At 38.6% G+C, this 15,715-nt stretch overlaps 1 protein-coding gene across 1 annotated transcript in view; it reads right to left on the bottom strand.

The window, feature by feature from the left end:
• Positions 1 to 15,715, bottom strand: part of LOC307113846 (lipoxygenase homology domain-containing protein 1-like) — a gene marked incomplete at both ends in the record, with an annotated part of 141,267 nt that overhangs the window by 34,710 nt on the left and 90,842 nt on the right. The window contains 1 exon segment of the mRNA XM_079795806.1: positions 10,046 to 10,209. Within this exon segment, the coding sequence (XP_079651932.1) occupies positions 10,046 to 10,209 (164 nt within the window).

The following is a 15,715-nucleotide window of genomic DNA, read 5'->3' as shown; positions in this document are numbered from 1 at the left end:
TTGTCTGATTTTGGTACTATAGTAATTTGATCTCATAAAATGAGTCTGGAAGGATTCCTTCTGCTTCCATATTCTCAAAGAAATCTTCCTTAAATGTTTGATAAAACTTATCAGTGAACCCACCTTGGCCTATTGCTTTCAGTTTTGAAGGTTATTCATTGTGATTTCATTTCTTTATTAGATAAAAGTTATTTCTTTTTGTATGAGTGTTGCAAATTGTGTCTTTCACAAAATTGGTCCATGTTATCTTGACCCATTATTTGTTTTATTTCAAATTTATACCTCTAGTTTAGTGGAAAAGTCACAAACACCATTCTTATTTACTCTGATGCTAGAGCCCAGTATTCAAACTTAGTGAAGAATGTCAAGGACAATAACACTGCTGTAATATGATATTTCATCTGAAAGTCAGCTTAGCATTAGAAAAAAATAACCAGTGAGGCATAATGAATTCATAAAAATGCATAAATACATTCACAAGAATAAAAGAATTAATTTACTGAAACAATGTTCAGAAGATGCTTGAAAGGTCTGAGCAGGGGAAAAAACCAAAGATGTTGATAAAAACTCTGTATCCAGGATGATCTAAAACATTCTCAATAACAAATATTTTGTCAGTATTTTCTCTAATTCTAGACACTGACAATGTACCTTATGGAATCTGTCTCCTTTGTCAGGGCTCTTCAGATGTTGATAAAAATAGGAATAATGTGAGCAGCGTTTCAGAATCATATGCTCCAAGGTGAAACTTGAGCAGCTCTATGTGAAAACTCCACACATGTTTCTACAGGCACGCAAATTTAGTCAGCAATTCCATGTGCATTTGAAATGAGGAAATATTCTTTATTAGTAGGGGGTAGCACTTGATATATAAACAAAACATCAACCTTATTGATTATGTTGTTTACTTTTTTTATATAGTTGATTAATTTGAGTCAACTTGACCTGTCTTGAAATAGGAGTAACATAGGAAAGCCCCCTAATATTAGTGGGTTTCTATTCAAATTCTTGCATCCCCTTGTAGTTTTTGTTTAGTATGGGTATTTCTTGTGTTATTTTATGCACTGGTATTCATAACAGTTTTATCTTCCTTGTGGAATGTAGCTTTTAACATTACAAAGTGTCCTTTTTATCTCATTTAATGTTTTTTGGCTTTAATGCTTGTCGTTGTCAGTTTGCAGCCCTTGTTTTCTTTCTTCTTCTTTTTTTTAAAAATATATTTCTATTGATTCCAGAGAGGAAAGGAGAGGGGGAGAGAGAGAGAGAGAGAGAGGAACATCAATGATGAGAAAGAATCATGGACCGGCTGCCTCCTGCACACCCCCACTGGGGATTGAGCCCGCAACCTGGGCATGTGCCCCGACCAGGAATCGAACCGTGACCTCCTGGTTCATAGGTCAACCTCCAACTACTGAGCCACGCCGGCCGGGCAGCCTTGTTTTCTTACTATTTCTTTTTGCTTGGTAAATCTTTGTCCACATTTTTTTATATTAGCCTTTTGAACCAGTAAATTTTAAGTGGTTTTCCAAGATACTAACATTCGTGTGTTTTATCCCACAGTAGATACATTACAGTCTCAGATTTAGTATCAAAACTACTGCCAGCTAAATTATTACTATATATCTTACTAGGGTTGGTAGTCAAATTTCTAGGTTTTAACGTAACTTGAAATAATTATTTGCTGTGTCCTTACATCATCCAGATACACAGGTTGTTTCATTTTCCTTTCACTTTTAGGGGTTACTATTTTTTTTAATTACATAAAATATTTATATGTTTCCAAATCAAAACTGCAATATGAGGTTTATTCAAAGAAGTTTAGTTTCCCTTCCTGACACCTCTGACCTAGCACCTCCTTCCACAAATGTAATCATTTATTAGCTTATAGTTAATCTTTCAAATGTTTATTTTTTAAAATTCAAGAATATATATGTGTAAATATGTGGATATATATGGATATATTCACATAATGTCCCTTTTCTTAAATAAATAGTAGCATATATGTTTTCTCTACCTTTTTAACTATTTAATATATCCTGGAAACTTAATAATAGTATATGAAAATAACTCTACTCCTTGATACAATAAGGAATTATATTAATGAACTGATTCAACAGCACTTTTTTTCTGAATAACATTTGGGAGATGATACTTTGTAATTCCATTCTTTTTCATACATTTTTCTGGACCCTTAATTTTCTTAGGTGAATACTTATGACTAAGGAATAAGCCAAAGTTTTTAGTGATTTTTTTTAAATATATAAGATTTTGCAGTCTTGGTTGCCTGACAAGTTTAAGAAGATATAGGGAATGCTCAGCAAAGGGATAACCACTGCTGTGTTTGGGGTTGATAGTTTTATATTTGGGAAACACAAAGAAGACCGGAGGAAAAATGAGCCAGGAATCCAAAGAGAGGCCAAGGTCCTTGCTCCCTTGAGCCACATAAGCTACCTGGCTTTTATAGAACGACATCTCCAGCTCACCTTGATCCCAGATGAAAGGCCCACCAGTCAACAGCTATAAAGGATTTAGCTTTTGGCTGGTCCCAAGAGAAAATGTAGATCCTTTCTCTGAGCCCCTAAAGCATGTTCATCTATACTGCTTAATGGGCACCAACTCATAAAATTTCTGGAATCCTATCTGTCTCATGTGTATATGTCCTTTTTCTTCAATGTGATTGCTTTGTATTTTATAGTTCTACTAGAGGCCCAGTGCATGATTAAATCATTCACGTGTAGGGTCCCCAGGCCTAACCTGCCATCCAGGCCATATCCACTGCCCCACAAAGCCTAGCACGCTCCGCGGACACTGCTAGCAGCCTGCTCCCCGCTTTTGATGGCAGGGGGTCCGCTGGTGCTGGAGCGGACACACAGCTCCCCGCTTTCGATCGCAGGGGAGCTGGCTGTCTGTCCGCTGGTGCACCAGGCCTTTCAAAAGCCTCCAGCGCGGCGGAGGCTTTTGAAAGGCCTGGTGCTGGAGTGGACAGACAGCCAGCTCCCCCGCTTTCGCTTTCCATCGCGGGGGAGCTGGCTGTCTGTCTGCTGGTGCCGGAGTGGACAGACAGCCAGCTCCCCCGCTTTCGCTCCCCGCTTTTGATGGTCTGCAGCAGGACGTAGGCTCGCTGCCACAGAGGCCCCTTCTGTGCCGCAGCACAGCCATGGCACAGACACTGGCCCAATCGGCCACCCTGGCCACCCTGAGTCCCGCCCCCCCCCCCCCGCACCTCCTGGCCAATTGTGGGCATAGCGAAGGTACGGTCAATTTGCATATTTGTCTGTTATTAGGTAGGATACCTACCAGAGGTCTTAAGACAGTGTTGAAAATATTGTGTGCTCTATAAACACTTGATGAATTACATTACAATAAATAATATCCTTTGAACACCCTATCTTTAGAAAGAAGGAACAATTTGGTCTTCTTAAAATTATTTTTGAGAAACTGGATCAAACCTTTTGTTTATATTTTATTCTATTCCACCTAAGAACTGTGATAGGGGTTTTCTAGTCTTCCTATTCCAACTTGAAGATATTTCTTATTTTTCTCCTTAAAAAGCCTATGTTCTTAAATGTCTAATGCATGTACAATATCAAAGATCATGATTAGAGGGAAAATTTTTAATTTAAAAAGTAAATTTTCTTACTTATAGGCTGTTTTCATCTAAATTAGGGTATACTAAAAATTATCCAGTTGTTTAATATTATTGGAGAAGAAGAAAACATAGTAAATATTATTCCAAGACTATTTTACCTTGATTTATAGTTCTTTCCTGATTATGACTTTAATTTCCCTTGCTATAGTCTAGGGCTATTTATTCTCTTCTTTGAGAAAATGGAGCATTGTAGATTTATGTTTCTAAATAATATCTTACAATATCAACTGGTTACTGATTAACAACTTCAGTTAATAACAACTGATGAGATAATTAAGACTTCACTGCTCATCCTAGAAAACATGGATTATATGGGGTGACAGGATAGAACCCCAAACTGCAAGCAATTTAGGAGAAAATGGGAAGAGAAAGAAGTGAAGCAACAGGGTAAGTTCATATTTCAAAAGGTTTGTAAAGAAGGGAAAGAGAATGGTCAGTAATTCAAGAGCAGAGTAAGGGTCATTTTTAGAATAGGGAAGACATAAGCATGTTGGTAGTTTGAAGGCAAGGGTTAAATAGAATCATCAACTTTACTAAATAGCTAACATTTAGTTCAGAGTAGACATCAGCAAATGCCATTTTTTTCTTCCCACAAAAGTTTTGGCTTCTTCAGGAGTGGGCATGCCAAACTCTTTTGGTAACCCTCCAATAACCAAACAAAAATGATTGCTATCTGAGGCCAAAACCTTTGTGTTTTAATATTTAGCTGTTCTGAGAAAATTCAGTTATTAGAAAATGATCATCTGCTTTCTATAATTTATTCTGTATTGGGGTTTTGGTTTCGGTAGTTTATTCTATATTTAAGTAGAGAAACTGCACTGGCTTCTCTTGATAAGAATTCATATGTGAAAATTTGGTGGTCCAGATATATATGCTTTTAGAAAATACTCCAAGTTTGGTAGCTGAAGAAAAGATTAAGTTAAATTGTCCCTGGGATCTGCCACCCACAGGAAAGTCGGCTGTGTTGGCAGGACACTGCTTAGTGCTGCCAAATGGAGTCAAACTCCATTACTGAACTCCAAATTTCAAGTCCACCAGGAAAAGGAAAGAAAGGGAGGGGAGGGGAGAGGATCGGAAAGGAAAAAATAGATTAAAAAAAGAGGATGGATAGGAGGAGAGGGGAAAAGAAAAATATAAAAAAGAAAGTCATACAGAGTTGTGCCAAAATCAAAATGACACACTGGCATCAATGTAGTTAATGGCTAGTAATTTTTAGATCCACATGGACATCTGACCTTTAAACAATGAAAAGGCCCAAGATAAACGTTCTTGCTATTACTTATGCATTCACTGCTTTACTCTAGTCCAGCCAACCTAGTCTTGGCTCCCTCTATTCCTTCCTCCTACTCCAGCCTCCTGACATGTTTCTACATAGAACTCCCATGCCAGCAATAGCCACCTACCAGCCATCTGCCAAGCTGCCTTCCTGCCTTCATTCATCTGAAAATTTATTTTAAATTTCACCCCATCAAGATGCCTACCCCAATTTGTGGGCAGAAGTATAAAGACAAGAATATTTTATACTTTATACCAAGTATTTTGATTTTTAACTCTTTCAATATGTACAATAATATTATAAGGTATTATTGTACCCATTTTACAAAGGAGGAAATTAAAGCTTAAAAATGTTAAGTGATTTATCCATATTCCCTTAGCTAGCAAAGGTCAGAGGTAGAACTCAAATATAGGTCCTCTAATTCCTACTGATCTAAATTGCATTTTAAAAGGCAAAAAATGTATTTTACATTTTATTCTAGGAACATAAGGGATATTCAAATAATTGTGAAAGTGCCCTATGAGCTCATAATATTAAACCTATCTATCTACAAAATTAATTATCTTTATATAGTACTGAACCAGAAACAGGAAACTATTTTCTAAGAGTGAATGGCTTAGCCATTAACTTTTCCCAAGCAACAGAGAATACTATTTAATGTTTTGATTTACAAAAATGCAATAAAAAGCTCAGCTAAATCTCTGGAAAGATTTATAAGTAAATAATAACTATACAAGAGACATGGGATGCCTTTATTATGCCCTCAAGGTGAGAATGATCACAGGAAAATTCAACAATGAATGCCTCCGGTGAAAGTAACAAATATTAAACACATTCCAGCAAAGTCATTTCCATTAAACTTTCATGCTTTCAACAGATATTCATGAGTGTCTAGTCTATGCTAGTCAATGGATAAGATTAACAAAGGTGAACAGAATAGCCAAAGAGCATATATGCATATCCCATGGACACAGACAAAAATGTGGGTAGGGCCAGAGGAAGGGGAGGGGAGGGCCTGCGTAGAGGGGGGCAAAAGGGAGGGAAATAGGGGACATCTGTAATAATGTCAACATAAAGAAAAAAATAATTCATGATTTAGCGAATGAATGAGATCCAGCCCCTGCAGTCTAGGAAATCCCCTCTATTTTCAAACTTTCTGCTATAATGGACTCTTTGTTCTGATTTTTGGGTTGGTCATTTTTCTGAGGATGTCTCATTTCCTTCAGTCTAGATCTAAGTGACATTTCAGGTGCTCCTATAGGGCTGACCCTATAGTCTATGGAGGGTAGCTTCCAAAATTAATATAAGGTCTTCCATCACTTTGCAATTCCTTTTATGAAACTAGATTCCTCCTATAGCATACTACACTCAAGTTCCCCTTCAAGACCTATGATTGGGTTAGGGAAACATTAGAGTTGCCTCACATTGCCACATATAACATGAACCAGTTATACAAAAGGAAAATTTTCACTATTCTGAGAGTAATGGGATAGTCAATGTTTCAACTCCACTTGCCTGGTGGCTCTTAAATTCCATGGATTTGGTCACATGACATATTGTAGGCTCAAAGTCACATTTATATTGGGCCAGTTCTTACTTATCTTCAGAAAGTTATAGAAATCACAGCTAGAATTAGAAGATTTTATAGAGAAATAGAAATTTCAGTAAAATAGAACAAAATAAAATAAAGATAAAAACAGGTAGAGAAAGACTTCTGGAATGGCATATTGAGGCCTTTCATAGATCCATTGCTCCATAAAACAATGGCAAATCTTTTTAAATCAAATTTTCAAAAATTCTGGAAGTTAATCAAAGGGTCACAACAATCTGAGGAGCATTTATTCAATGAAAGCTATGAATCTTAGTAAGAACAGAAGGGTTAGTGCATTATAACTTGGTCTATTTCTATTTCTCTCTCCCAAGCTCCACAATACCCTTAAAAAAACAACAGCACTGCAACTATGGCAGCTGAGAAAAACAGCAGGAAGACAGTCTACATAGTCTAACTATTGAAAGCCAAAAACAAGAAGAAAATTTAAAAAGTGGCAAAAGAAAACAATTCATCACATGTAAGGTATTTTCAAAAAAAGTTAGCAGCTGACTTCTCATCAGAAATCATGAAAGCCAGGAAGTGGTGGGGTGACACTGTCAAAGAGTTGAAAGAAAAAATTGTCAACAAAATTTTTTGTCTTATATGACAAAAAAGCAGAGAGTTCATCACTAGCAGAATTTCCCTACAAGAAATACTACAGAGCCCTAGCTGGTTTGGCACCGTGGAGAGAGTGTCTGTCTGCCTGTGGACTGAAGGGTCCCAGATTTGATTCCAGCCAAGGGCACAAGCCTGGGTTGTGGGCTCGATCCCCAGTAGGGGGCATGCAGGAGGCAGCCAATCAATAATTCTCTCTCATCATTGATGTTTCTATCTCTCTCTCCCTCTCCCTTCCTCTCTGAAATTGATAAAAAATATATTTAAAAAAAAAGAAATACTAAAGGGTATCCTTCAGGCAGAATTAAAATGCAAACAGAAGTAATTCAAATCCATACCATCAAGAAAATTAAAAGACTAACCACAAAATGGGAGAAAACATATGTAAGTCATATGTGTGATAAGAGACTCATATCCAAATAATATTAAAAAACTCTTCCACTTATTAGTAAAAAGATTAAATAATGCAATTAAAAATGAACAAAGGATTTGAATAAACATTTCTCTCAATGAAAATGAAGATATACAAATGCTCAACAAGCACATGAAAAGATGCTTGATATAATCAATAATTAAGGAAATCCATATCAAAATCACAATGAGACATTACTTCACATCCACTAGGATGGCTAGAACCAAAAGACAGACAATAACAAATTTCCATGAAAAGAGAAATAGGAACCCTCATATATTGCTTGTGAGAATGTAAAAATGATTTAGTTACTTTGGGAAACAATTTGGCAATTCCTCAAAATTGTAAAACATAGAGTTACACATGATACAGTAATTCTATTCCTAGGTATCTACCGAAGAGAAATGATAACATATATCTATACAAAAACTTGTATGTGGATGCTCATAGACACATTATTCATAATAATCATATTCCTAGAAGAAAATTAGAAACAATTCAAATGTCTATTAACTGATGAATAAATACAATGTGATATATCCATACAATGGAATATTATTTAGCCATAAACAATGAAATAGTTATACATGCTACAACATGGATTAACCTTAGAATATTATACTAAGTAAAAGGGGGAAAGGCCATACACAAAAGATTCTATGCTGTATGCTTCCATTTATACAAAGTATCCAGAGCAGGCAGATCTATGGCGATAGAAAGAAAATTCCTGGTTTCCTAAGGCTGGAGAATAAGGGATTGGAAAGACACTGCTAATGGGTATCAGCTTTCCTTTGGGGTGATGAAATGTTCTAAAATTAGAGTGTGGTGATGGTTGTACAACTCTGAATATACCAAACACCCACTATGAATTATTTTTAAATGGATGATTGCTATGGTATTTCAATAAATCATTTTTAATAAAAAGGTAAGAAGTAAAGATAAATTGCATTGATCCACAGTCACACACTATAACTTGAAAAGAGGTGCTGAGAAATTTTAATTAAAAGGTATTAAGAACTATGTATGGCAGAAACAGATACCACATTTTGGGGTGTGTATTGATGATTTAATAACAATGACATTTTATCAATTGCTTACTATATCCTGCGAGGCACTGTGCTATAAATTAGACACTTTTCAAAAATTTTATTATTTTTAATCGAACCACAGGATATATTTTTACTGATTTTTAGAGAGAGAGTAAGGGAGAGAGAAACATCAATATGAGAGAGAAACACCAATCAGTTGCCTCAATCAGAATCAAACCTGCAACATGGGTATGTGTCCTAACTGGGAATCGGAACCGCAACCTTTTGGACGATGCTCCAACCAACTGAGCCACCTGGCCAGGGCTAAATTAGACACTATTAAAAGTACTTTGTCAGAAAAGGAAGATAAACAACCCAATCAAAAAATGGGCAATGGACCTAAATAGATACTTTTCAAAAGAGGACATAAGGAAGGTCAAGAGACATATGAAAACATGCTGAAAGTCACTAATCATCCGAGAGATGCAAATTGAAACAACAATGTAGTACCATCTCACTCTGTCAGAATGGCTATCATCAACAAATCAACAAATGACAAGTGCTGGTGAGGATACGGAGAAAAAGGAACCCTCGTGTACCCACACCCCAATAGGGGGCGGGGCCAGCCGCCAACCACCCATGGACCCTCCTCCCAGCCAGCCCAGCCCTGATCGGCCCCCATTGGGGCCAGCCGGCCGGACCCCACCCATGTACGAAATCATGCACCAGGACTCTAGTTACTTATAATAGTAAGAATCTAGAAGCCATTTAAATGTCCATCAATAGCAAACGAAATGGTAAACTTCAAATACGCAACATTTATTTAATAAAATTTATAATTAGGAAGACTGTGTATCTCCTTTTGCAAATAAGAGACTACAAAAATGTTTATGTACTATAATATTCATAGCAAACACTCACTGAGCATTTTAGGCACCACACTAAACACTTTACATGGATTAATTCATTCAATCCTCATGATAACCCTCTGAGGTAAGGGTTATTGAGGCACATAGCAATTAAGTAACTTGTACAAGTAGCCATGCTAGTAAGTGCTAAATATTGGCAATTCAAATCTTGGCCATCTGACTCCTTCGACCCTGTCTTGGCCATGAGGCTCACCACCTTTCCATTATAGCATCATACTCCACGGACATGAACAAGGACGAGAAAAGATAGTCAAAATGGAAATATTTGACCTGATGGTGGACTAGAAGTAAATTTTTCCATAATAAGTTTTAAATTTTCTAAAGTTCATATACTGTGCTGCCTTTATGCAAATAAAAAGGGGGAACAAACAAAAACTTCTATTCCTATTATTACTCCTGTTTTCCAACTCCATCAGGATAAAAAAGAAATCATGTTTTCCCAAAAAATGTCATGTAAATGCGAAATAGACACAATTCTCTATTTCATCTTAGGGACTGTAGATCAGGAGATATCTTTTAAGCAGGTGATAGCATATCAATTTTACCTTGAACATATCTGCAGTGTTGGGGTTAAACAGCTGGTGTTTCCCAGAGCCTAAAATAATTGGACCTGAACATCTTGCTTCTCCATAAACATAAAGGGATACTGTTGCTGTGGTGCCTGCATTTTCAATATCCCCAGTGACAACAGTCACCTTCCAATCTCCTTCTGCAAAGGAAAAAGAAAATCAATAAGAAATTGTGGAGGAAAACCATATTAATATTAGGAAAATTCTACATAATCTACTTAGTTGTGAAATGAATAATTTGTGAAATCATGAAGTATTAAGATAATTGTTAATTATGGACTCCTTTTGAAGCTAGCATGTGGAAAAGTTTTAGAAATATTATAGCATTTTAATTGCAAAGCAAATAAGCAGTGAGCTTTTTCAGGACAGCATATATTTAGGGCAAAAATGCTGTGTTGGAGGCACTTAATATTGTTTGGCTGGAAAAATTAAAGTTTATTTAGGCATCACTGTCAAATCTTTGAGTGGGAAGAATGACAGACAGACTGATAACCGGACACTGTAAGTTGTTATCTGTGCTAGGAAATGCCCTGTCAGGTTGAGGTTAGTAATACAGTCCTAGCAGAATCACGGTGAGAACACAGAAGACCAAAATGAAGCAAAAAGAGCTAAAAACGTTTTCAAGAAAGATTGCTGGAGTCCCCTAAGGGTTGGAATGAACCAATAAATAAGGAGCAACATGTTGAAAGCAGGACTTACAAAAGGAGTTAGGTTTGGGAGAGGAAGGGTGTAGAAAAGATGTATTTGAAATAGAGAAAGACAAGGTATATTATAAGCAGACTGGATCTCTGTGGTGATGGTGGAGGCACAGGAAGGCTGAGGTAGCAGGGCATGACAGAAAACATCTTTTAAAAGATCTACAACTTGTACTATGTCTGGTTGGGTTGGAAAAATAAATTGAGATAGGATTTCTTTATCATTCTGTGCACTTTGGAAAATTATACCATCAAACCCACAGCAGTAAAACCTGCTCAAGCTGAGCCCACACCACGTAGTCAAGCATAACAGAGGTTAGAGTCTTTTCCGCTAGAACTCTACGCAGGGCGTACAAGTCTACCCATCCAGTTTATCCCTGGATTGAAGGGACAACTTAAAGATGTCTTTATTGTTATTTTCAAAGGCTCCGCCAATGCATACTGCCTTGTGAGTATTTTTAACATTTACAAAGATGAGTAAGACCTGCCACCATTCTGGACACCAGAGTTTTCAGTCACTCCTCCACTGAGATGTTATCTTTCTTTTTAATACATAATGTTATTCCCTCTCCCCAATACAATCACAAAGATCATTTGATTATCTCTAAACTGTTTAATAAAACTTGCAACAAGTAAATTTCGCATAATGTTACAGTTGATAAAAAAAAATTAGAACTTAAGCCTCAGTACCAAATGCCAAAGGAGAACTCAAAAGGGTTCACTCTACACTCCACCTTGTAGCAAGATTGCTCTGAGGAATTTCAGTTCATCTGGGAAAATAGGAAGCTTTTCCAACTATAGTCCCATCGAGAATCCTATCATGGTATTAGTTCCTACAGAAAGCCTTTTTTTCACCTGTGCTTGGATGCGTAGTTCAACAAGTTACAGAATCTCTTCCCTTTTTATAGATCTTCTTTCCCACCTCATCCTTACCTCCTTCCCCTGCCCTCTGAGACTACCCTGGGATTTTCATGTCATGCTATCACAGGGAGAAGGATAGGAATGACTTTGTTCATGGGCTTACGTATCTTGTTCAATCAAACAGAGACAGGGAGAAAAAGATGGCGACCGGCAGGAAGGTAGGGAGAGAGAGAGTGTGAGTGAGGAACCCATAGAGGAGAGTGTAGACGTGTGTGGTGTGTGTGTGTGTATGAGCTAGGGTCAGTTAGATTCTGCAGGTCTTCCAAGGGGCTCCCTAACCAGGCAGTCCTAGACGGTGGAGCCCCGTGCACAAAGCGGACACTTCTCGGCGGCTGGTGCGGACGCGGAGACCACGCCATCTTGAGAAACAGAGCTGCCTGAGACTCGGATCCTGGCTTCCGACACAAACCAGGACCCTGCAGCCACTGGGGACAGAGAACTGCTATCACAGCTTCAGACCAACAAACAACAAGAATCCAGACTTCCCCGCAGATTTCCATGAGTCAAAGAGCCTATCCCCCTCCCCGCAGGCGCGCGGAAAGCGCCATAGTAACTGATAGACCCGCCCCTCGCCCAAGCTGCCGAGCTTTGCGCAGGGACACGCTTCCCCGTAGGGAATTTGGCGCGCACGCGGGACAGAAGCAGCTCCCAGTCGGGGAAATCTGTCAGTGTGCACAGAGGGCTCCCCTTCAGGGAATTTGGGGAAATTTGGCTTGCGGGTCACAGCTCCCCCTTCGGGGATTCTTAGAACGTGCACAGAGGGGCTTCCCTTTGGGGAATTTGGCGCGCAGGACGGACTCCGCCCCCCTTCCGGGACTCTGGGAGAGTTCACGGAGCCAGCTCACCTTCAGGATTTTAAGAATGTGCGCTCTAGCCGGTTTGGCTCAGTAGAGAGAGCACACACAGGACGCAGCTCCACTTCAGGGAATTTGGCACGCCGGACACAGCTGCCTGGGATCCCTGACTCACAGCGCATTCACACTAAGAGCCAGCGACCCCAATTGTTGGTGCATGCACACACAGGGACCCTGATTCTCAACGAGAAACCACACAAGGCAACAGAGACTTTGACACTCGAGTCTTGGTGCAGACACAGGGAAACTCTTGACTCCTGGCACATGCTAAGGATCTCATTTTCGGCACATACCAACAGTGTGGTGCAGACAGGGCCCCTGATTCTAAGTGTGCACACGAGACCACCCGGAACACTGGGAACACTGACCCTGGGCAAGTCTGGTTCCCACCAACCAAAGGCAGCCACACGTCCTAGTGTCAGAGCACTTCAGTGAAACTCGGGTGGAGCGAAGTCCCCACAGCACACGGCCCAGGTCCACACAAACGGAAGCTTGAGCTTTCTGGTAATAGCCAGAATGGGGAAACGAAATAACTCACAGAGGAAAGAAAATGTGGAGTCGCCAAGAAAGGAAATTAGTGAAACTGAAGCTTGCAACATGACCGAAAAGGAGTTCAGAGTAATGGTCGTGGAATTTATACATCGGATGGATGAGAAAATCAACAACTTATGCAAGAATCAGGAAGAAATGAAAAGTGATATAGCTACAATCAAAAACACCATGGAAAGTTTCAACAGTAGACTACAAGAAGCAGAGGACCAAATTAGTGAGTTAGAAGATCAGGTACAGAAACAAGCTCAATCTGAACAGCAATTGGAGAAAAAAATTAAAAAGCAGGAGGAAAGCCTAAGGGAGCTTCGGGACAAGCTGAAACGAAGTAACATGCGTATAATAGGGCTGCCAGAAGGACAAGAAGAGCAGCAGGGATTAGAAAATCTATTTGAAGAAATAATGACAGAAAACTTCCCGGATATGGGAAAGATAAAAGTTACGCAAGTACAGAGAGTCCCAAGCAGGATCAATCCCAAAAGACCCACACCAAGACATGTCATAATTTCAATGGCAAATATAAATGATAAAGAGAGAATCCTAAAGGCAGCAAGAGAGAGACAGAGAGTTACCTACAAAGAAACACCCATCAGATTGTCAAATGATTACTCAACAGAAACACAACAAGCTAGAAGTGAATGGAAGGAGGTATACAAAGTGTTGCAAAGCAAAGGACTGAATCCAAGAATACTATATCCAGCAAGACTATCAATCAAAATTGAAGGGGAAATCAGGAGCTTTGCAGACAAAAAAAGCCTCAGGGAGTTTATCACCACCAAACCAGCAATGCAAGAATTGCTAAAGGGAATACTGTAAAAAGAAGAAATAAACAGGTAAGAAGGAATACAGACACAAAAATAGATATGACTACAAAGAAATACCTTTCAGTAATAACTTTAAATGTAAACGGACTAAATGCTCCAATCAAAAAACATGGAGTAGCTGAATGGATAAAAAAACACGAACCATATATATGCTGCCTACAAGAGACCCACCTCAGAACAAGAGACTCACACAGATTGAAAGTGAAGGGATGGAAAAATATCTTTCAGGCAAATGGAAATGAAAAAAAAGCTGGGGTAGCAATACTTATATCTGACAAAATAGACCTCAAAGTAAATGCCATAACAAGAGATAAGGAAGGCCACTTCATAATACTAAAGGGAGAAATCCAACAAGAAGAAATAATTCTGGTAAACATATACGCTCCCAATATAGGAGCACCCAAATACATAAAAAAAACTCCTGGAGGATATCAAGGGAGAGATTAATAGCAATACAATCATAGTAGGAGACTTTAATACCCCCCTATCACCACTGGACAAATCCTCTAAACAAAAAATCAGCAAAGAAACAGCAATCCTAAATGACTCACTAGACCAGATGGAATTAATTGACATCTTCAGAACATTTCACCCCAAAGCCACAGAATATACATTCTTCTCAAGTGCACATGGGTCATTTTCAAAGATAGACCATATGCTGGGTCACAGGCAAAGTCTCTTCAAATTCAAGAAGATAGAAATTATATCAAGCATCTTCTCAGATCACAGTGGCATAAAACTGGAAATCAACTACAATAAATACAATCCAAAGAAATCAAACACATGGAGACTAAAAAGCATGCCATTAAACAAGGACTGGGTCACCAGAGAGATCAAGGAAGAAATAAAAAACATCATGGCAACAAATGACAATGAAAACACAACAATCCAAAATCTATGGGACACAGCGAAAGCAGTCTTGAGAGGGAAGTTCATAGCTCTACAAGCCTATTGCAAAAAACAAGAAACAAGGGTAATAAATTACTTAACCCTACAACTCAAAGAGCTAGAAAAAGAGCAGCAAGAAAAGCCCAGTGTAACCAGAAGGAAGGAAATAACAAAGATCAGAGCGGAGATAAATGACATAGAGACCAAAGAAACAATACATAAGATCAACAAAACCAAGAGCTGGTTCTTTGAAAGGATAAACAAGATCGATGGACCTCTAGCCAGGCTCACCAAGAAGCAAAGAGAGAGGACCCAAATAAGCAAAATCAGAAATGAAAGAGGTGAAATAACAACAGACCCCGCTGAGATACAAAGGATTGTTACAAAATACTACAAACAACTCTATTCCAACAAACTGGACAACCTGGAGGAAATGGACATATTCCTAGAAAAATATAACCTTCCAAAAATCAATCAAGAAGAATCTAAACAGCTCAATAGGCCAATAACTATGGACGAAATTGAAGCAGTCATCAAAAAGCTTCCGGCAAACAAAAGCCCGGGGCCTGATGGCTTCACAGGAGAGTTTTACCAAACATTCAAGGAAGAACTAAAACCTATCCTCCTCAGACTATTCCAAAAAATTCAAGTGGAAGGAACACTTCCAAGCTCCTTCTATGAAGCCAGCATCACCCTAATACCAAAACCAGATAAAGACAACACAATGAAAGAGAATTACAGACCAATATCCCTCATGAACATAGATGCCAAAATCCTCAACAAAATTCTAGCAAATCAGCTCCAGCAGTACATCAGAAAGATCATACACCACGACCAAGTAGGATTTATCCCAGGAATGCAAGGATGGTACAATATCCGCAAATCAATAAACGTGATACATCACATAAACAAATT

Source organism: Cnephaeus nilssonii (assembly GCF_951640355.1).
Source record: "Cnephaeus nilssonii genome assembly, chromosome: 18".
NCBI classification, from domain to species: Eukaryota; Metazoa; Chordata; class Mammalia; order Chiroptera; family Vespertilionidae; genus Cnephaeus; species Cnephaeus nilssonii.
The sequence above is the reverse complement of the archived record's forward strand: the minus strand, read 5'-3'. Positions and strand labels throughout refer to the sequence as shown.